At 43.4% G+C, this 21,619-nt stretch overlaps 1 protein-coding gene across 10 annotated transcripts in view; it reads right to left on the minus strand.

The window, feature by feature from the left end:
* The window catches only part of ST3GAL3 (ST3 beta-galactoside alpha-2,3-sialyltransferase 3), a 213,500-nt gene that overhangs the window by 63,011 nt on the left and 128,870 nt on the right, over positions 1 to 21,619 (minus strand). For all 10 annotated transcript variants that reach the window (XM_024985419.2, XM_024985415.2, XM_024985404.2 and 7 more), the window contains 1 exon segment: positions 10,965 to 11,057. In XM_024985419.2, the coding sequence (XP_024841187.1) occupies positions 10,965 to 11,057 (93 nt within the window).

Genomic DNA, 21,619 nt, shown 5'->3' on the forward strand with positions numbered 1-21,619 from the left:
TTTGTAGCTGAAGCTAACATATAGTGAGAAGAGAAGAAAAAGGACCATGGTTGAAGCCTAGCAGACATCAATATTCTTCTTTTTTTTTAACATCAACATTTAAGGGTGGGTACAGGAAAAAGAGACTGCTTGTAAAAGAGACTGAAAAGAAAAAATAGAGAAATAGGAGAATGAGAAGGGAGTTTGGACAAGCATTAATGAAAAGAGGGTTACAAAATGTTCAACATGGAGAAAGAGATCAATACTGCCAAATGTTTCAGAGAGGTCAAAAAAAGAGGTCCGCCCATTGGATGTGTCAGTTAGTCCTTCTGGGCGATCTGGACAAGAGCATTTCAGGGAGGGGTGGTGGGAATGGAAGTGAGAGTACAGAAATTAAGAATAAGGGGGAATGAGGAAGCAGAGAGAGCAAGAGTAACAAGTCTCTTGCACACTCCTGGGCAGGGGAGTGGGGGAACACTCAGCTTGCTCTCAGGCTAGGACAATGAATCTATGGAAGTGGATGGTGCTCTATTCTCCTCTGTAATTTATGGTACGGGACAGAGCTTTACAAGGATGCCTTTCCCATCTTTCCACTCCTCCCTGGTGTTGAAGTGATAAAAGTCCCAGAATCCATGAAGGACAGAGGGGGAGGGGCTTTGGAATGTGGGGATACAAGATACCCAGTCACCCTGGCCAGAAGACTATAAATTTTCAAATCCTCCAGGGCAGTGCAATGGGCCTCTGGCACCTTCTCATGCACGGTTCCCCAAACAGGCAGCTGGGACTGTCATTCCTCCCGATTTCCTGCCTCAGAGATCTCAGCAAGGTTTCACAGGCCATCCTTTGCACTCTGGGGAACTTGGTCAGCTTGGATGACAGCTATGATTCCTTAGTAGTATGAGAATCACAGACACACACAGTTACAGACACACACTACACACCCTGGCCTTCCCAAGGCAACAAACATCTCAAGGGAGTGAGGTTTTCCTCTGTAGAGCTGGGCAAGAGGGCAGTTCCACACCAATGCCGCTAGAGCCCCCACAGGGCATCTGGTAGACCTCTGTGATCTGGCCCCCAGCCACCCTGTCCATAAGACAGCAGCAGCAAGAGGCAGTAGAAGGTGGCAGTTGAGCATGTAAGCTCTGAGGTCAGAGTACTCAGGTTCAAAACATCCTATCCATGTGACCTCAGGCCAATTGCTTAACTTCCTTATGCCTCCATTTCCTCAGAGCTAAAAGTGTATCAATAACTGTTCTATTTCAGAGGATTGTTGGGAAGACTGTGCTTGTGCATGCGTGCTCAGTCAGGTCTGACTCTTTGCAACCCTATGGACTGTAGCCCAGGAGGCTCCTCTGTCCATGGGATCTTCCAGGCAAGAATACTGGAGTGGGTTGCCATTTCCTGCTCTAGGGGATCTTCCCAACCCAGGGATCGAATCCACATCTATTGCATCTCCTGCGTTGGCAGGCAGATTCTTAAACAGAACAAACAGGAAAAGTTCTTAGCAGAGGATCTGGGAAGTCAATATTGATACATCAGTAGGTGTTGGCTGTCAGTGTCGCTGCTGTGCTTGGGCACAGTCTGGGTCTGGATTCTGCTTTCTGCTGCAACTGTTTGCCGCAGGCCTCGCCTATGGCTGTGCGCTTGTACCTGATGCTGAATGGCTCTGCTGGTGACCATCAGAAAGACATGATACTCAATCTTTCACGAAAGCACTTCTAAAAAGCCACTTGTACGTTTATAGCAAAACACTGCTAGGAAAATGGGGAGCGTCCATTCAGATTTTATGAATTAGGGACTTCCTTGGTGGTCCAGTGGCTAAGACTCGTGCTCCCAATGCAAGGGGCCTGGGTTCGATCCTGGTCAGGGAACTAGAGCCCACACGCCACAACTAAGAGTTTGCATGCCACAGCTAAAGATCCCGCACGCTGCAACAAAGATCTCCCCACCCAAAGAAATAAGGAAGTAAAAATATTTTTAAAAAGCTTTTATGAGTTATACATATTTTTTAAACCTACATTTTAAATGTATACCATGACCTATTCTGGGATCTTTATTTCTTACTGAAAAAAAAACTAACCTGATTTAATGAAAGTCATTGAAAAAACAGAATTCAATTAATGTCTAATATTAAATTTTGTTGGAAGGATCTAACATTCATAGCCCCAAGATACATCATCTCATTTCATCCTCTTGACTAATGAGTTATGTGATGCTCTGACTTTTCCAAGATCATGCACAGCCTATTAAGGGAGAGCGCTCTGAGCACGTTGGGTCCCCACATCTCATCTCTTTCTAATCTAGCACACATTGGTGTGTGTGTTAGTCACTCAGTTGTGTCAGACTCTTTGTGACAGACTCGTGGACTGCAGCCCGCCAGGTTCCTCTGTCCATGGAATTCTTTAGCCAAGAATACTGGAGTGGGTAGCCATTCCCTTCTTCAGGGGATCTTCCTGACCCAGGGATCGAACTTGGATCTCCTGCATTGCATGCAAATTTGTTACCATCTGAGCCACCAAGGAATCATCAATGGTAAAGCTACTATTTAAAAGCCAATGAGCCATTCTAAATAAAATAACTTGAATAAAGCAAGTGTGTTTTCTGGGTATGTTTTGAGTCGGAACATCAGAAGACTTGGACTATTTTTAAGATTATTATATTAATAAGATTAGGATTATAAGGTGCTCTCCAATAGGAACTCCTCTTATAAGTGTTCTCAGATACCTAGTATGGCGCTAGGCACATGGGCTTTCAGTAAGTACATAACAACTGATATCCAAAGACATGTCAAAATAGTTATTTTTCGTTGGTAACTCTCTCCACTGAAACAGTGTTTTATCAACATTTCTCACACCCTCAGACTCTTAGTCTCCCAAGGGCAGAGATCCATATCCATTCATGTAACAAGCATTAAGCACCTACTAAGTGCTAAAGGGTCTGCTAAGTACTAGCAGCCATGAACAAGACCATACTTCTGTGCTAAGGGGTGCACAGCCTATGATGGAAGAAGAAATATCAATACACAGTTATAAGTACAATAACAGAGCAATGTGTGCAGCACTCAGCAGGATGGGTTGAGGAAAGAATAACAGTGTGTTCATGGGAGGAGGTCAGGGAAGATTTTCCCTTCCATGAGACCAATGGATGAAAAGCCCTAATCCACTGTACAGAGTTGAGCAGATGCTCAATAAATCTGAGTTCCTTTGGATCTCATGCCCCCTCCTCCCCATCTCTCTCACTAGAGGACAATGGATCCAGGTAGGCAAGTTTTGAAGAGGAAAGGAGGCAGGTGCGAGAGTGAGCCGGCTGGCTTCCCAGAGAAGCAGGATTCTGCATCCTGGACAGGCCAGAGTATCAGCATCCCTTCCTTTACCACTGCCTGCTCCCCAGTCTTTGCTCAGGTGTGGGAGGCAGTGACTGGGCGGGCTCAAAGAGGCCTGAGGCTTAGGAACAGAGTGAGAATGTGCTTCATACAGCACTTGGTAACAAAACAGAGAGAGAGAGATTTAAGTTGGTTTTTATTAGGTGGGGTCAAAACTAACATGTTAAAAGAACTGTATCAAAACCTCTTGTGTCAAAATAGTGTTGCTACAAATTTCAAATTCCTAAATTTACTTACAACTTTTTGGTCAAAATATCAAAAAAACACTAGTTACCCATAAGGAAAATAATTAAATCCAGATCCTGACACCAAGAATCATGCCTAACACCAAAACAAAACAATAAAAATCTCAAATGGATTATTAATTCAAATATAAATAATAAAGCTATACAAGTATTGGATGAAAATAGACAAAGACAACTCTATAAAATACTATGTGTAGATATAAATTCAAGAACTGCTACAGAGGACAATTTGCCAATAACTTTCAAAATTATAAATTCATTGTTTGTATTGACAAAAGCACTGTGGAAATAAATCAGGCAGGGTGGAAACGCCTTGCAACCAACAAGGCACTGAGTCAAGTCTTCAGACAGGTACTGCATTAGTAATGGGGATAAATTAGCTCTAGACAAAGGGTTACTCAACACCTGCACCAACAGCGTTAAAAGCAAGTCTCAAAGGAATACAACTGATTCCAAGTAATTTAACTACACACCCAAGCAAAACTAGAACTATTTAAGAGAATACAAAAAAAAATCTTGCACATAAAAACATAAATTTCACATTGTTTTGAATCTAATAAAAAAAATTACCAGTCAGGCATATGAAGAATTAGAAATATAGGTCATTACCAGGAGAAAAATCAATCAAGAGAAACCACCCCAGAAAAGATAGAGATGATGAAATTACCAATAGAAGAACACATGGACATAATAAAGAATGAAGTGCAAGATATAAAAAGACCTTAATAGAACCACAGGGATTACAAACACAGTATCTGACATGAAAACACACCAGATGGGATTAACAGCTGATTAGACACCACAAAAGAAATACCAGTGGACGTGAAAACACAGAAATATCAGCTGTCCAAAATGAAACACAAAGAGAAATAAGAAATTGGGAGGAAAAAACCCCACCAACACAATAGCATCAAACAAACCAATTGGACCAAAGGCTTAACATACATGTAACTGGAATCCTGGGAAGGGTGATGAACAGAAAATATATTTGAAAAAATAAGGACAAAAAGCATCCAAATTTGATTAAAAGTAAATACAAACCCACAGATTCACTGAGCTAGATAAATGCAAGTCAAGAATAATATAAGGAAAACTACAACAAAGTGCATCATATCAAATTGCTGAAAACAAGTGATAAGGAATAAAATCTCAAAAAAGTAGCCAGAGGAAAAGAGAAATGTTACATACAAAGCAAAAAAAGGTAACAATGACAGAAGACATAGAAACTATACAAATCAAAAGAAAATGAAGTTATATCTTTAAAGTACTGTGTGTGTGTGTGTTTATGAAATTGTCAACCTAGAATTGTATACGCAGTCAAAAACAACTTTTTGAAGCTGAAGGTAAAATAAAGACTTGATCAGAGAAACCAAAGCTGATAGATTTCATTGCCATTAAATTTTCTTCATAAGTAATGTTAAAAGACATTCTTCAAGCAAAAGAAAAAGAACAAATAGAAACATGCATCTACACAAAGGAAAAAGTCAGTTCAATTCAGTTGTTCAGTTGTGTCGGACTCTGCAACCCCATGGACGGCAGCATGCCAGGCTTCCCTGTCCATTACCAACTCCTGGGGCTTGCTCAAACTCATGTCCATGGAGTCGGTGATACCATCCAACCATCTCATCCTCTGTCATCCCCTTCTCCTCCTGCCTTCAACCTTACCCATCAGGGTCTTTTCCCAATGAGTCAGTTTTTTGCATCAGATGGCCAAAGTACTGGAGCTTAAGCTTCAGCATCAGTCCTTCCAGTGACTATTCAGGACTGATTTCCTTTAGAATTGACTGGTTTGATCTCCTTACTATCCAAGGGACTCTCAACAGTCTTCTCCAACACCACAGTTCAAAAGCATCAATTCTTTGGCACTCAGCTTTCTTCATGGTCCAACTCTCACATCCATACATGACTACTGGAAATACCATAGCTTTGACTAGATGGACCTTTGTTGGCAAAGTGATGTCTCTACCTTTTAATATGCTCTCTAGGTTTGTCATAGCTTTTCTTCCAAAGAGCAAGCATCTTCTAATTTTATGGCTGCAGTCACCCTTTGCAGTAATTTTGGAGCCCAAGAAAATTAACTATCTCACTGTTTCCATTGTTTCCCCATCTATTTGCCATGAAGTGATAGTACCAGATGTCATGATCTTCATTTTTTGAATGCTGCATTTTAAGCCAGCGTTTTCACTCTCCTCTTTCACTTTCATCAAGAGGCTCTTTAGTTCTTCACTTTCTGCCATAAAGGGTGGTGTCGTCTGCATATCTGAGGTTATTGACATTTCTCCTGGAAATCTTGATTCCAGCTTGTGCTTTATCAGCCCAGCATTTCACATGATGTACTCTGCATATAAGTTAAATAAGCAGGGTGACAATATACAGCCTTGATATACTCCTCTCCCAATGTGAAGCCAGTCCGTTGTTCCATGTGGGTTCTAACTGTTGCTTCTTGACCTGCATACAGATTTCTCAAGAGGCAGGAAAGGTGGTCTGGTATTCCCATCTCTTTCAGAATTTTCCACAGTTTATTGTGATCCACACAGCGCAAAGGCTTTGGCATAGTCAATAAAGCAGAAGTAGATGTTTTTCTGGAACTCTCTTGCTTTTTTGATGATCCAGTAGATCTTGGCAACTTGATCTCTAGTTCCTCTGCCTTTTCTAAATCCAGCTTGAGCATCTGGAAATTCATGGTTCACATACTACTGAAGCCTCACTTGGAGAACTTTGAGCACTACTTTACTAGTGTGTGAGATGAGTGCAATTGTGCGGTAGTTTGAGCATTCTTTGGCATTGCCTTTCTTTGGGATTGGAATGAAAACTGACCTTTTCCAGTCCTGTGGCCACTGCTGAGTTTTCCAAATTTGCTGGCATATTGAGTGCAGCACTTTCACAGCATCATCTTTCAGGATTTGAAATAGCTCAACTGGAATTCCATCACCTCCACTAACTTTGTTTGTAGTGATGCTTTCTAAGGCCCATTTGTCTTTGCATTCCAGGAGGTCTGGCTCTAGGTGAGTGATCACACCATCATGATTTTTCTGGGTCATGAAGATCTTTTTTGTACAGTTCTTCTGTGTATTCTTGCCACTTCTTCTTAATATCTTCTGCTTCTGTTAGGTCATTCCGTTTCTTTCCTTTTTGGTGCCCATCTTTGCATGAAATGTTCCCTTGGTATCTCTAATTTTCTTGAAGAGATCTCTAGTCTTTCTCACTCTATTTTTTCCTCTAGTTCTTTATATTGATCACTTAGGAAGGTTGTCTTATCTGTCCTTGCTATTCTTTGGAACTCTGCATTCAAATGGGTATATCTTTCTTTTACCTTTCACTTTTCTTTTCTCAGCTACTTGTAAGGCCTCCTCAGACAACCATTTTGCCTTTTGCATTTCTTTTTCTTGGGCATGGTTTTGATTACAGCCTCCTGTACAATATTACAAACCTCCATCCATAGTTTCTCAGGCAGTCTGTCTATCAGATCTAATCTTTTAAATCTATTTCTCACTTCCACTGTATAATCATAAGGGATTTGATTTAGGTCATACCTGAATGGTCTAGTGGTTTCCCCTACTTTCTTCAACTCAAGTCTGAATTTGCAATAAGGAGTTCATGATCTGAGCCACAGTCAGCTCCTGGTCTTGGTTTTTGCTGACTGTATAGAACGTTTCCATCTTTGGCTGCAAAGAATATAATCAATCTGATTTCAGTATTGACCATCTGGTGATGTCCATGTGTAGAATCTTCTCTTGTGTTGTTGGAAGAGGGTATTTGCTATGACCAGTGTGTTCTCTTGGCAAAGGTCTGTTAGCCTTTGCCCCGCTTCATTTTGTACTCCAAGGCCAAACTTGCCTGTTAATCCATGTACCTCTTGACTTTCTACTTTTGCATTCCAATCCCCTATGATGAAAAGGACATCTTTTTTGGGTGTTAGTTTTAGAAGGTCTTGTAGGTCTTCATAGAACAGTTCAACTTCAGGTTCTTCAGCATTACTGGTTGGGTCATAGACTTTGTTTACTGTGATATTGAATGGTTTGCCTTGGAACTGAACAGAGATCATTCTGTCATTTTTGAGATTGCATCCGAGTACTGCATTCTGGACTGTTTTGTTGACTATGAGGGCTACTCCATTTCTTCTAAGGGATTCTTGCCCACAGTAGTAGATACAATGATCATCTGAATTAAATTCACCCATTCCAGTCCATTTTAGTTCACTGCTTCCTAAAATGTTGATGTTCACTCTTGCCATCTCTTGCTTGACTATGTTCAATTTACCTTGACTCATGGACCTGACATTTTACATTTCTATGCAATATTTTCTTTACAGCATCAGACTTTACTTCCATCACCAGTCACATCCACAGCTGGGTGCCGTTTTCACTTTGGCTCAGCCTCTTCATTCCTTTTGGAGATATTTCTCCACTCTTCTCAAGTAGCATATTGGGCACCTACCAACCTGGGGAGTTCATCTTTCAGTGTCATATCTTTTTGCCTTTTCATACTATTTATGGAGTTCGCAGGTAAGAACACTGAAGTGGTTTGCCATTCACTTCTCCAATGGACTACATTTTGTCAGGACTCTCCATCATTACCCATCCATCTTGAGTGGCCCTACATGGCATGGCTCATAGTTTCATTGAATAGGACAAGGCTGTGATCCACGTGATCGGTTTGGTTAGTTTCCTGTGATTGTGGTTTTTGTTCTGTCTGCCCTCTGAAATGGGTAAGGATAAGAGGCTTGTGGAAGCTTCCTGATGCGAGGGACTGGCTGCGGGGGAATTTGGGTCTTGCTCTGATGTGCTAAGTCACTTCAGGCATGTCCGACTCTTTGTGATCCTATGGACTGTAGCCCGCCAGACTCCTCTGTCCATGGGATTCTCCAGGCAAGAATAATGGAGTGGGTTGCCGTGCCCTCTTCCAGGGGATCTTCCCAACCCAGGGATTGAACCCTTGTCTCTTATATCTCCTGCATTGACAGGCGGGTTCTTTACCACTAGTGCCACCTGGGAAGCCCCGCTCTGGTAGGCAGGGCCATACTCAGTAAATCTTTAATCCAATTTTCTGTTGATGGGCGGGGCTGTGTTTCCTCCCTGTAGTTCCTTCCCTGAGGCCAAACTATGGTAGGGGTAATGGCTACCTCCTTCGAAAGGATTTATGGCAGCACACCCCGAGGCTCTCAGGCCTGTTGTATTCAGTGCCCCTAACCCCATGCAATGGCACCCCACTCCAGCACTCTTGCCTGGAAAATCCCATGGACGGAGAAGCCTGGTGGGCTGTGGTCCATGGGGTCACTAAGAGTCAGACACGACTGAGCAACTTCACTTTCACTTTTCACTTTCATGCATTGGAGAAGGAAATGGCAACCCACTCCAGTGTTCTTGCCTGGAGAATCCCAGGGACGGGGGAGCCTGGTGGGCTGCCGTCTCTGGGGTCGCACAGAGTCGGACATGACTGAAGCGACTTAGCAGCAGTAGTAGCAACCCCATGGAGGTCACTGTCAACCCATGGCCTTCGCCAGAGACTCCTGGATGCTCACAGGCAAGTCTGACTCAACATCATTAGTCATTAGTAAAATACAAATTAAAATCATAGTGAGAGACCGCTCTCAACCTACTAGGACAGCTAAAATAAAAAAGATGGATATCAGGGATGTAAAGCAATTAAAATCTTCATACGCTGCTGGCAGGAAGGCAAAAGAATATAGTCACTTCTGAAAACAGATTGACAAATTCTTACAAAGTGAAGCATACATCCTCTACACAAATGTTTATATTAGCTTTATTTATAATAGCTAGAAACTGGAATTAACCCAGATACCTTTTGACTGCTGAATAGATAAACAACATAAAATGTCATGCCTGTATAATGAAATACTATTCAGCAATAAAAAGGAACAAACAACTGCTACAGATATGCTTGAATCTCAAATGCATTATACCAAACAAAAGAGGCAGACTCAAAAAAACAATTATATATTATGCAATATATCTTAGAGATTATCCTATTATCAGCATATATGGATTCAGAGGAGCCCTTGGGGTGGCTAAAAGCAAGACACAGGACAATAATTACAGTCTGTTCCTTTTTATGGTATATTGGCTGTCTCTGGGGTCTGGAGTGGAAGTAAATACCCTTTTGTACTATTGAGTTCTTTTCCCCATGTGCTTGTATTACTTTCAGTTATAAAATCCACATGCAGGTCAAGGAAAACTCACACGTGTCTGGCCCAGGGGCCTGAGCCCTGTAGGTCTGAGAAAACCTATGTAAGAATATGGAACATACTGCCAGACCCTGAAAAAGTGCTCAGTAAATAGCTGGGAGAAGCAAAATACTGGAATCAAGTCAGAATGCAGAGCCTGGACAAAGATCTCTATCTGAACACCAGATATCCAGCCAGCAGAGCCCCCATTTTATACAAGGAGCTAAGCTTGAATGGTTTATGTTAGGAAAGAAAGAGACCATAATAGCATTCCTGTGCAAGGACACTGTGTGCCCTAACCTCATCCTCTAAGGGATGGGGTGCATACCCTTCCCCCAGTGAGCAGAGCCCACTCCAAGAGGCCACCCCAAGGGCTCCTCTGGTGGTCTGAGTGCTACATCTTGACTCCCAGAGGTCCTGAGCAGCCCCTCCTACAACCCCTTGAGTCAGATACTCCTATAGCTCTCTGATGGAGTGAAACAACCCCAAGGGTCTCACTGCACTCAGACTGCAGACAAGATGATCACAGCACATTAGGCTCTTTTCCACACCGAGGCTTCAGGAAAGAAAACCCGAAAGGAAAAGGCAGATAAGCAAGCAAGGCCTCTTAGGGGAATTTGGTGAAAGGATCTCCCAGGGTTTGGCAGGTCTTCTTTCAGCAGCCTGCAATCAAAGAAATCAGGAACTCCAGGACGCCAAAGGGACAGAGAGGGAAGGTGCCAAAACAGCCAGCCTCAGAAACTCCTCTGCTCTATTTCCTGCTTTATTTGGACATGCCTCCCTGAAGCCAGGTCCGAGCTTCTAAAAAGGACTATGAGCTTCTGTGCTGCGGAGCACTGTCTGGCTGCCTCTGGATACCTGGCTTCCGAGGGGGAGCACATAGGTCCTACCTCCTCTTTCTCCTCTGCAGAAACGAGCTGTGCTGGCAGGTACAAGCTCAGAGAGGATGAGGTAAGGTGTAACCAGGGCCAAGAGTAGGACTAGGGTAGGAGCCAACCAAAAGCAAAGTTATTTCAGGCAGTCAGGCACCCACAGACTCAAGGATGCAGGAGAGAAGACATCACAGAATCTCACTTTCTCAGGAGCACACCACTTGCCACCAGGGGTAGGTGTGTCTGAGCCCTGGGCCATGGACCGGGCTAACCAGGTGATGGGAAGAAACCCGAGCACTTACCGGGGGAAGATGGCAGTCATCAAGGCCGAAGCATAGCCAGGCTTGCAGGTTCCCTCTGAAAAGTTTTCGTACTTGGTGGCTAACTCTGCAGGCCTGTGGGGAGAGAGGGAGAGTCATAGCTTGCCAGGCAGTGGTTACTGTTTCATGAAGAGCTATTGGTGTTTAAACCTTGAATCAAGCTTCATTTCCTACAATCAGCACTTCAGTCCCTTTTCCACACCAAGTTTCCAGAGGCGGGTGGAGGGGAGGAGCCAGGACATTCTAAAGGAATAAGTAGATAAACAACAAGGCCCTTCTGTGGAATTTGGTAAAAGGAACTCACTGGATTTCAAATAGATTCTTTGCAGTAAGCCTGGTTGCAAGGAAATCAGGAATTCCATCCAGGCTCCCAGACTAGGAGATTGGCGCCCTGGAGATCTAAGGAGAGAGCTCCCAGGCTTTGATAAAATCACAGGCACAGCCTTTTCAACCTTCTTGAATGTTTCTACATGTCCAGCCTCATCTGCCTTTATTCTCTCACACATACTATGGTCCAGCCAGTGGGAAGTACTCAGTGCCCTGAATATATATCAAATATATGTTGGGGGGTCTCACTGAGTATGCTCTCCTGCTATCCTATTCCCTCTGCCTGGAATGTTCTTCCTTGTTCTCCTCCTTCTGCTTCCTGGTCCTTCACAACTCAGCTCAGATGTCAGTTTCACTGGGAGTAACTCCTAGATCCCCAGATTGGGCCAAGTGCCTCCTCTGTGCTCATTGTCCATCTACCACCACCCACATTACATGCTTGCCCACATGGGCACTTGCCATACTGAACTACAACTGTTGGTACTATGTGTCCCTCATGGCGCTGTGAATTCCCAAAGTCAGGGTCTGATTTAACCCTGTAAGCCCAGTTCCTTGCACAGAGAATGGGCACACAGAAGACCCCATCGATTTTCTGAAGGAACTCTCACTGACAATCTCAGTGCACTTGCACTGGAAATAAGGCAATCTCAGGAGTCCACAAGTCAGACAGCGCTGACTATCTTTCAGAAGGCTTGTGAGTTCTAGCCCTGGATCTGTTGCTGCGTGACTGTAGTCAAGTCATCTCACTTCTCTGGTCTTCAACATCTGTATGGGTTCCACATGGGGCTGGAGTCACTGCCCTGCCTCCCCAAACCCTGCTCAGTGCAGTCTAGAGAAAACCAAAGCGGAAGAACAGGACCCATTCCGTGACTGCTGGGGCACCTGAGGGAGGTCTGGCTGCTGGCCAGTTCCCAGCCCCAACCTCCCCCGCCTCCATCCTTGGGCCAGCTGCCAGCACACTGATGCCCAGCTGCTCTGCTGTGCCAGGGCCCTGCAGCAAGTCTTCCCTTGGGGCTGCCTTCTACAGGGACAGGGGTGCAGTGGGTATGGGGTGGGGGAGGTTGGTGCCTGTACAGGACAGCCAGAAACCATGATGCCACTGCCTAGCGTGTGTCATGTATGATTTCCTCAGCCCTGTGATCCTGGCCCAGGGCCTTATACGGAGCCACTGCTCATTGAATTTAGACAAACTCTCATCTGTATCTACATGCATTTTCTTCTAGAAATCTACATTTTCTTAGTCTTCCCTAACAATGAAATTTAAAGCCTGAAATGCAAATACAAATGCTGAGGGACAAGTCATAGTTGGGCCTTTATTTTGCAGGCAAAAAAAGGTCAAGGGTTTAACAAGAGAATTTACATAACAGTATTTTCTTATGGAAACAACTGTATTTCAGAAATGAAACATAAACTTCAGTGCAACTACTGAACCTACTGGAAACTTCTGGACTAGGCACAGTGACAGGAACATTACAGGTTTCTTCAATTATTCTTCTCAATAGCCATGTGAGTAGGGTGCTGTTAATTATTAATTTACATAGAAGCTCAGAAAGATGAAGAGACTTATTCAAGGTCATACAACTAGTAAGTTCTGGATACTATTTGAACCTATCTTTCTCTGACATGAGTGCAGGAGCTCTTAACAGGACACCGCCCTGGCGTGGATCCCAGTCAGTGCCATCACAGAGAGTCGCACAGAGTCCAGGGACAGCACGAGCGGTCAGTGCAGCTGAAGATGGGGTAGAGAAGCTCTCTGGCAGTGTGTAACATTCAGTGAGGCACCAAGAGTCCCTCATGGCCCCCCATCCCCTTGCCTGCCTCTTACTGTTGGTTCCTATGGTCTTTGTGAATTCCAGAAAGTTCCACAAAGCAAAGGAAAGATGGATGGCCATTGCCTCTTTAACACAGTGCATTGCAGAAATGCACGTAGAAATGCATGTACAACAGCGAACCTTCAGCCAAATCTTTCCTCTCTAATAACCACCATCAACTTCTGGCGAAGTTCCTCAAGGATCAGGGCTGTGGATGTACAGAAACACAGATGGACCTGGAGGGCATGATGCTAAGTCAAATAAGTCAGACAGGGGAACACAAATTCCGCATGGTATCATGATTATGTGGAATCTAAAAAATACAACAAACTAGGGAATATAACGAAAAACAAGCAGACTCACAGATATAGAGAACAAACTAGTGGTTACCAGAGGGAAGGGTGCGGATGGGCAAAACAGGGGTGGGAGAGTGGGAGATACAAACTATAGGGTGTAAGACTGGTTCAAGGATGTATTGTACAACACAGGGAACATAGCCAATATTTTGTAACAAGCATTAGTGGGAAGTAGTCTCTAAAAATTGTATAATAATGTTTAAAAATTAAAAAAAAAAAGAATTGGGCTATGGAATAGTCCAAGGTCTGTGCACTCAGGTAATCCATAATGGAGAAGAAAAAGCCCAGACAAGCAGGAGCATGGGAGGCCAGACGCCAACAGGAAAGGCTCTTCCCATGGCTACGCAGGGCAGTCAGATGTCCCGGATGGAGCAGCTCAAAACCAACTCCCCCACTGAGAAAGCAACAGTAACTTCTAAAACACACAGCCCTGGGCATAGCGGGCCATGTCAAGCTATTACCAAATTAAAATGCCTTAGAAATGGCCTCCCAACTATCCCAGTGAGAGAAGAATAGGGGGAGTGTTGGGGACTCTGAGTCATGCAGCAGGCTGGGACCTCTGGGGCAGTGAGCGGTCAGAACCACCAAGATTAACTGTCTCCAACTCCCTCGGGCCAGAATGGTTAGTTTCTCTAAGGCGCTCACACTCCAAATGCCAGGAGGCCCCCACAGATGTCTGATCAAATCATTCAACCCTTGTTCTTCTCGTGCTCTGCAGCTGGCCTTTCATTTGGGGAGATTTAGCATGTGGACCAGTAAGAGCACCCATTGTCCTGCAAACGTGCCTACCAAGCGCCTGGGGTGAAGAGTGTAAACCACTGCGCTCTTCAGAGGAGATCCAGATGGAGAAGCTGGCACCTAAAAGAAGGAACCAGACTTCCATGCCTCTGCTTCACTGAGAAGCACCCAGTTTAAGGAATCAGGTCAAACAACAAACGGGTTGTAAGTGGGAAGAACACAGGACCTGGAATTAGAAACTTTCACAAAGGACATTGCAAGCTGTGTGACCTTGGGCAAAGGAAGGACAATCTGATTCTCAGCTTCTTCATCTGCCAATGGGAACCACTCGATTCCCAGGGATCTTGGAGGATGTGGTGAGAAAGGACATCTGGAGGGGCTGGCTGGTCTCCAGAGCGCCACACAAATACTTCATGAAAGGTGAGGTGGCAGAGGCAGGAGGCTTCGAATACTGGGCTCAAGTGTGGATTCTGTCCTGGAGAGAGTCCTAAATGATTTCCAGTGGGAGAGTGCCCTTGATCACCATGTGTATTTTCACGATCAACATTTGGGAGGTGAGGAGGAGCATGGCAAAAGGCTGAAAGAAGCAGCGCCTGAGATGGAAAAATACCCAGGAGAGAGTGTGATGTCTCAGTTGCCAAAGGAAGGAAGGGTCTTAAGGAGGATGCAGGGACCAACTGCATCGAACGTTGTGTGGGGCCTGGGAGGAGGTGGCCATAGGATTGATGGCTGGATCTGCCAACACGGGGGTTACTCTCGACCTTGAGCAGAGCTGTTTCACCGGAGTGGGAGTGAAATGGTGATTTCATTGGGTTTAAGAGAAAACAGAATTGGAGCCAGGGAATAATAGACTTCTATTTTTATAAGTTTTGTTACAAAGGGAGACAATGAAACGGGGCAATAGCTGGAGGGAAAGCACAGGGAAAGATTTTTTTTTTGAGGTTAGGAAAATCTTTAGCATGCATATAAGCTGGTTAGAATAAGAGGAAAACTCATGCATGGGGCAGTAGAGGTGGGACCGCTGGAGAAGTCTTGGAGAAGGTGAGAGGGGGAAAGTAGAAGGGCTGGCTTAGCTCTGTCTACCCTGCCCTCCCCTAGCCAGTGACCACCTGTTTATCTTGAACATTCAGTTAAGCACCACTTCCTTCAGGAAATCTATCGTGATGGCTTCCGCTGCCAAGCAGAACCAGCCTCCCATGCCTGTGGACCTCATTTTACCTAGCACTGACCTTCACCTGACCTTGCTCACTGGTTCCCATGTTCTCTGTCTTTCCCACCTCCTGGCCTTCTGTCCTCTCATTCACTCAGTCACTCAGCAGATATTCAGAGGCAACAGAGTCCCTCTGCTTGGGCCTATAGCCTGGCTCCACCACTTACTAACTGGGCATGTTATTTAATTGCTCTATGACTTAATTTCCACATCTTTAAAACTGGAATGACACTAACTCTTCATAAAATTGTGGGGAGGATTACACTGAGAATAAAGTGCTTAGTGCAATGCCTGGCACATAGGTCTCCCTCTCCCTCGGTACATGCTAACTCTAACAGTCTTGCTGTTGTTATGCCCTAGATGCTGGCCTGGGGTTAGAGATACAGTGATGTCTAGGATGGGAATACGGCCTAGCACTTGTCACCCTGACGAGTAACTATCCATTTAGACATCTTTCTCTCCCAGACCATGAAACCTGAGCATAGTGCCCATCACAAAGGACCATGCATGGCACTGAGAGTATGAGTGCCTGGCAAAATGTTTGTTGGACTGAACTCAGTTGGTTACCTTGACTTGGAAGGTGAACTGACAGGAAGGGTGGGGGTGAGGTGGGGTGGGGATGGGGAAAATAAAGAGTGGACTTTGAGGGTTAGGACTCTGTAGATCAGTGATGGGCATCTCATGACCAATGGCCTAATTTCTAGAACATCTCAGAGAAGACTGAACTTAGAGCAGCCCCCTATTGTGCCCCCTTACTCCTTCCCTGAGCTAGTTTACTAGAAGCAGTTCAAAGAACTGGTTGTGAGAATGAAACAAGACCATAAATGTAACACACCCAGCACACAGCCTGACAAACTGTAGTTAACAAGTATTAGCTTCTTATCAAGCAAACATAGCAACTTAATTAAGGTAGCCAGTCAACATACGACTGTGCTGAGAGGGCTGGCATGATGAACACACAGCAAAGAGTCCTCAGCACAGAGCTCATCCTGCCACTGCATCTTCAGTTCTGTCCTCCTGAGCCTCCTGGGCGAAGATGCACTTTTCCAACAACTAGAGAGACGTCTATGGAATAGTGACATGATTTGGGAAATGGCAGAAGCAGCTTAGGTTAGCTATAGTAATCCTAGCCTGTCACTAAACATTTTCATTTTCTTTTCCCCGAAACAACTTTTATGTAAGAAAGGTTATTGAATACTGCCAAAGATCCTTTCAAGCTCCAAGATATAGAGCTTTCTCCCTCAGGATAATTTCTATCTCCTCTGACTGCCTCTCCCTCCGTGACTACAGGTCTGCTGGCTCTTCTTAAATTATCTCCAGTCTTTCCATTCACCCACATTTGGGGTGTGCCGATCTGTCCTGCCCTGGGCATCACTGACCCTTTGCTCTTTGTGAACTCCACTGCAGACTTGGGCTTCTATACAGTGTTGCCCACTTAGAGTGATCTATGGTCAACTTGGTGGCACTGTCTTATGCCTCTTTAAGAGAACAGGGACTGCTTGATCTGTGTCATCTGGAATTTAGGGTATTTCTCAGCTCTGGAGGCCCTGCCTCTCAGCTCCTGTTATTGGGCACTGCAATACCTTCTCAGCAAATCAGCCATTCTGCTCTCTGATCAGTGATTCTGAAGCTGACATTACTGCAGTTTCTCTTTGTCTCCAAGGCCCTGTTACTTTACTTCATTTTGGCTGGGAGGATGCTTTCCAGGAAGCTCTTGCAAATGCTTTTAGCCTGAGCTATACAGGTAGTTCTCACCAAGACTCTCCACCAGGAATCTCTTTTGATTACTCCAATTTTGTTTCTACATGTGTGTGTGTTGTGTGTGTGTGTGTGTGTGTTTAGTCACTCAGTCATGTCTGACTCTTTGCAACCCCATGGACTGTAGCCCGCCAGGCTCCTCTGTCCATGGGATTTTCCAAGCAAGAATACTGGAGTAGGTTGCCATTTCCTGCTCCACGGGATCTTCCCGACCCAGGGATCCAATCTGCATCTCATGTGTCTCCTGAATTCACAGCTGATTCTTTACTGCTGTGCCACCTGGGAAGCCTCTTTTTTCTCCATTCCAGTTAAAAATGCACACTCTTCTGGGTGGTAGTGAAAAGAACAGAGGAATTAGCATTTATTGAACATAAACTATGCGCCTGACAGTTGACCTAATTACCTAATATAGCTTTACAGGAATCCTCTGAGGCAGAAGAGCCCTTAGATCCAGGCACGTGGGGCTGAGAGAAGCATGGTTGGAAGATGTGCTGTTCTACAAATTTTCAAAGGATAAACTTCGGTAGGGATTACATTGAATCTGTAGGTTGTTTTGGATACAATGGGCATTTTAACAGTATTAATTCTTCCAATCCATCAGTATGAAATATTGTTCCATTTATTTGCATCTTCAATTTCTTTCATCAGTGTCTTATAGTTTTCAGTGTAAAATCTTTCATCTCCTCAACTAAATTTATTCTGAGGTATTTTATTCTTTTTGATGCAATTGTATATGGGATTGTTTTCTTAATTTCTCTTTCTGATAGTTCATTATTAGTGTATAGAAACACAGTTGATTTTAATATACTGATTTTGTATCCTGCAACTTTACTGAATTTTTAAAAATACTTCTGACAGGTTTGTTTTTATTTTTGGTGGAATCTTTAGGAATGTTAAGTCATCTGCAAGTATAGACAGTTTTACTTTTTCCTTTTCAATTTGGATGCCTTTTCTTTTTCTTGCCTAACTGTTTTGGCTAGGACTTCTGGTACTACGATGGAAAAAAAGTGCCAAGAGTGGACATCTTTTTTTCGTTCCTGATCTTAGAGGAAAGACTCAGCTTTTTTACCATGGAGTATGATGTTATCTGTGGGCTTATCATAAAGAAAGAAAGAAAGTGAAGTCGCTCAGTCGTGTCTGACTCTTTGCAACCCCATGGACGGTAGCCTACCAGACTTCTCCGTCCATGGGGTTTTCCAGGCAAGAATACTGGAGTGGGTTATCATTTCCTTCTCCAGGGATCTTCCTGACCCAGGGATCGAACCCGGTCTCCTGCATTGGAGGCAGATGCTTTAACCTCTGAGCCACCAGGGAAGCGGCCTTTATTATGTTGAGTTACATTACTTTTTATACTCACTTTGTTGAGAGCTTTTATTATGAATGGATGTTAAATTTTGTCAAATGCTTCTTTTGCATCTACTGAGATGATCATACGATGTTTCCCTTCATTTTATTAATGTGGTGTATCACATCAATCGATTTATGGATGTTGCACCATCCCTGGATCCCTGGAATAATCACAGTGTATGATTCTTCTAATGTACTGTTGAATTCAGTTTGCTAAAATTTTGTTGAGGATTTTTATATCTATGTTCATCAAAGATATTGGCCTGTAATTTTCTTTTCTTGTAGTGTCTTTGTCTGATTTTGGTATCAGGATTAGTGCTGACCTCATAAAATGAGTTTGAAAGTGTTCCCTCCTCTTCCATTTTTTGGAAAAGTTAGATCTTTTAAATGTTTGGTAGAATTCACCAGTGAAGCCATCTGGTTCTGGACTTCTGTTTGTCGAGAGGCTTCTGAACACTGATTCAATCTCCTTACTCCTAATTGGTCTGTTAGGATTTTCTACTTCTTCGTGATTCAGTCTGGGTAGTTTCATATGGTAAGTTTAACATGGCCACAAAACTAATTACAATTCATGTTTCCCCTGCATACTCTGCTTAAGACTTACATTTATGGTCATTGTCAACAAAGTGCAGTCACAGCTTTCAGAGTTGCTGGAATCCAGTATTTGTGGGCAGCATGCAGGATAACGTCGTGTGGTATCAAGATTAATGATGTAACCAGCATGAAATAAAGGGAACTAGAGAACTGAAGAGACAAGAAGATCTACATTGTTTCTATAAAACAGGTTCCAGAAAGTCCTGGCACTGTAAATAATAAGAGTACTGCTACCTTTTTTAGTGGTAGAAGATGTGAAATTAGTCAGGAATGATATACCTGACAATTAAAAAAAAAAAAAAAGATGAGATGGTCCCTGAACCAGAAAGAGAGAGTATCTGGATACTCTAAAGATACTTCAGGTGCACTGATTCAATAATAAACACAAATCTAAGTATCTCTTCTTTCCTGTGTTGTTCTAAATCCTCATCAATAAACCATTACATCTCAAGTGGATGGACTTGTTTATACAGCAGAGACCTTACAAAAATATTTAGCTGGGGCTCCACACATCCTAGGGCTTCCCTGGTATCTCAGCTGGTAAAGAATCCACCTGCAATGCCAGAGACCCTTGTTCGATTCCTGGGTTGGGAAGATCTTCTGGAGAAGGAATAGGCTACTTAGTCCAGTATTCTTGGGCTTCCCTGGTGGCTCAGCTGGTAAAGAATCAGCCTGCAATGCAGGAGACCTGGATATGATCCCTGGGTTGGGAAGATCCCATGAGAAGGAAATGTCTACCCACTCCAGTCTTCTGGCCTGGAGAATTCCATGGACTGTATAGTCCATGGGGTCACAAAGAGTCAGACACGACTAAGCAACTTTCACTTGCACTTTCTGCATATCCTTGGAGCAGCTCTACTATTTATTATCATTCTTGACAAGGGAAACTGATTCTAAAATCCATCCTTTTTTCCCACTAAAGCCTTTGCTTGCTTTGGTAGAAAGAACAGTGGGCTTAAAGGTAAAAAGACTGGAGTTTAAGAAAGTAACTCTTACACTTACTAGTTGTGTAACCTCAGGCATGAGATAATCAGTTCCCTTAACTCTTAAAATAGCTAAAATAAATAGGACTGATGGGAAGATCAAATGGTTTCTTGCAACAATGGAGGTCAGAACATTGTTTAAAGGTTATACAAATGTCAGTAACTGTTTCTACTCTTTTAATGTTTGACTTCTACTTTTACTGCTTCTAGATCACCTGAATTATCATCATAATTTCACTAATTTAATGAGGAAAAAAACTGTTCCAACTCACTTGGCTGTCTCCAAATTTCTGCTCTATAGGTAGGGAGATCAGGAGGCTCCTGGGAACAGAGAAGGAGGGCCACTGAAATGAGGCAAACATCTCTAACACAAGGTCTTGTCTTCAACTGGCCAGTCCATATCTGAGCTCAATGGGAAGGCTAAATCTCATAAGAACTGTAGCATAGTATTTACTGATCTCTTTAATTTTTCCTTTTCCAGAATGTCATACAGTTGAAACCATGCAGTATGTAGACTTCTCAGACTGGCTTCCTTCATTTAGCAATATACATTTAAGGCTCCTCCATACCTGCTCATGGCTTGATAGTGCATTTCTTTTTAGTGTCAAATAATAGTCCATTGCCTGGATGTACTACAGTTTGTTTATTCACTTATGTAATGAAGGCCATCTCAGTTCCTCCCAGTTGTTGGCAATTAAAAATGTTTTAAAGGTAATTAAACAAAAAGGCCTTTATTACTGTACAGACTAGAATAATGTGCAACATTTGTGCCATACTGCAATATTTCTGTGCAGTTTTTGTATAGACGTAAGTTTTCACCTCAACTGGGTAAATACCTACAAGAGTAATTGCTCTTCAGACTATGTTTAGCTTTTATAACACCTTGCCAAAATGGCTGAACCGTTCTGCATTCCTGCCAGCAATGAACGAGACTTCCTGTTGTTCCTCATCCCTGCCCGCATTTGGTGTGTCAGTGTCTTGGATTTTAGCCATTCTAATAGGTGTGTGGGGATATTTTACTCTTGTTTTAATTTGCATTTCCCTAATGACACACGCAGTTTCCCTGGTGGCTCAGTGGTAAAGAATCTGCCTGCCAATGTAAGAGAAATGGGTTCAATCCCTGGGTTGGGAAGATCCCCTGGAGGAGGGCATGGCAATCCATTCCAGTATTCTTGCCTGGGAAATCCCATGGACAGAGGAGACTGGTGGGCTACAGTCCCTGGGGTCACAAAAGAGTCAGACACAACTTACTACTAAACAACAGCAACACTGACACATGACATGAGCATCTTTTTGTGTGTTTATTTGCTTTCTGTATATCTTGTCAGATGAGGCATCTATTAAGGTCTCTGGCCCATTTCTACCTGGGTTTGTTATCTTCTTATTGTTGAGTTTTAAGAGTTCTTTGTATATTCTGAATAAGTCTTTCATTAAACAAGTGTTTTGCAAGTATTTTTTCTAATTCGTGGCTTGCGTTTTTATTCTTTTATCAGTTTCTTTCACAGAAGAAAAG

Source organism: Bos taurus, chromosome 3 (assembly GCF_002263795.3).
Source record: "Bos taurus isolate L1 Dominette 01449 registration number 42190680 breed Hereford chromosome 3, ARS-UCD2.0, whole genome shotgun sequence".
NCBI lineage: Eukaryota > Metazoa > Chordata > Mammalia > Artiodactyla > Bovidae > Bos > Bos taurus.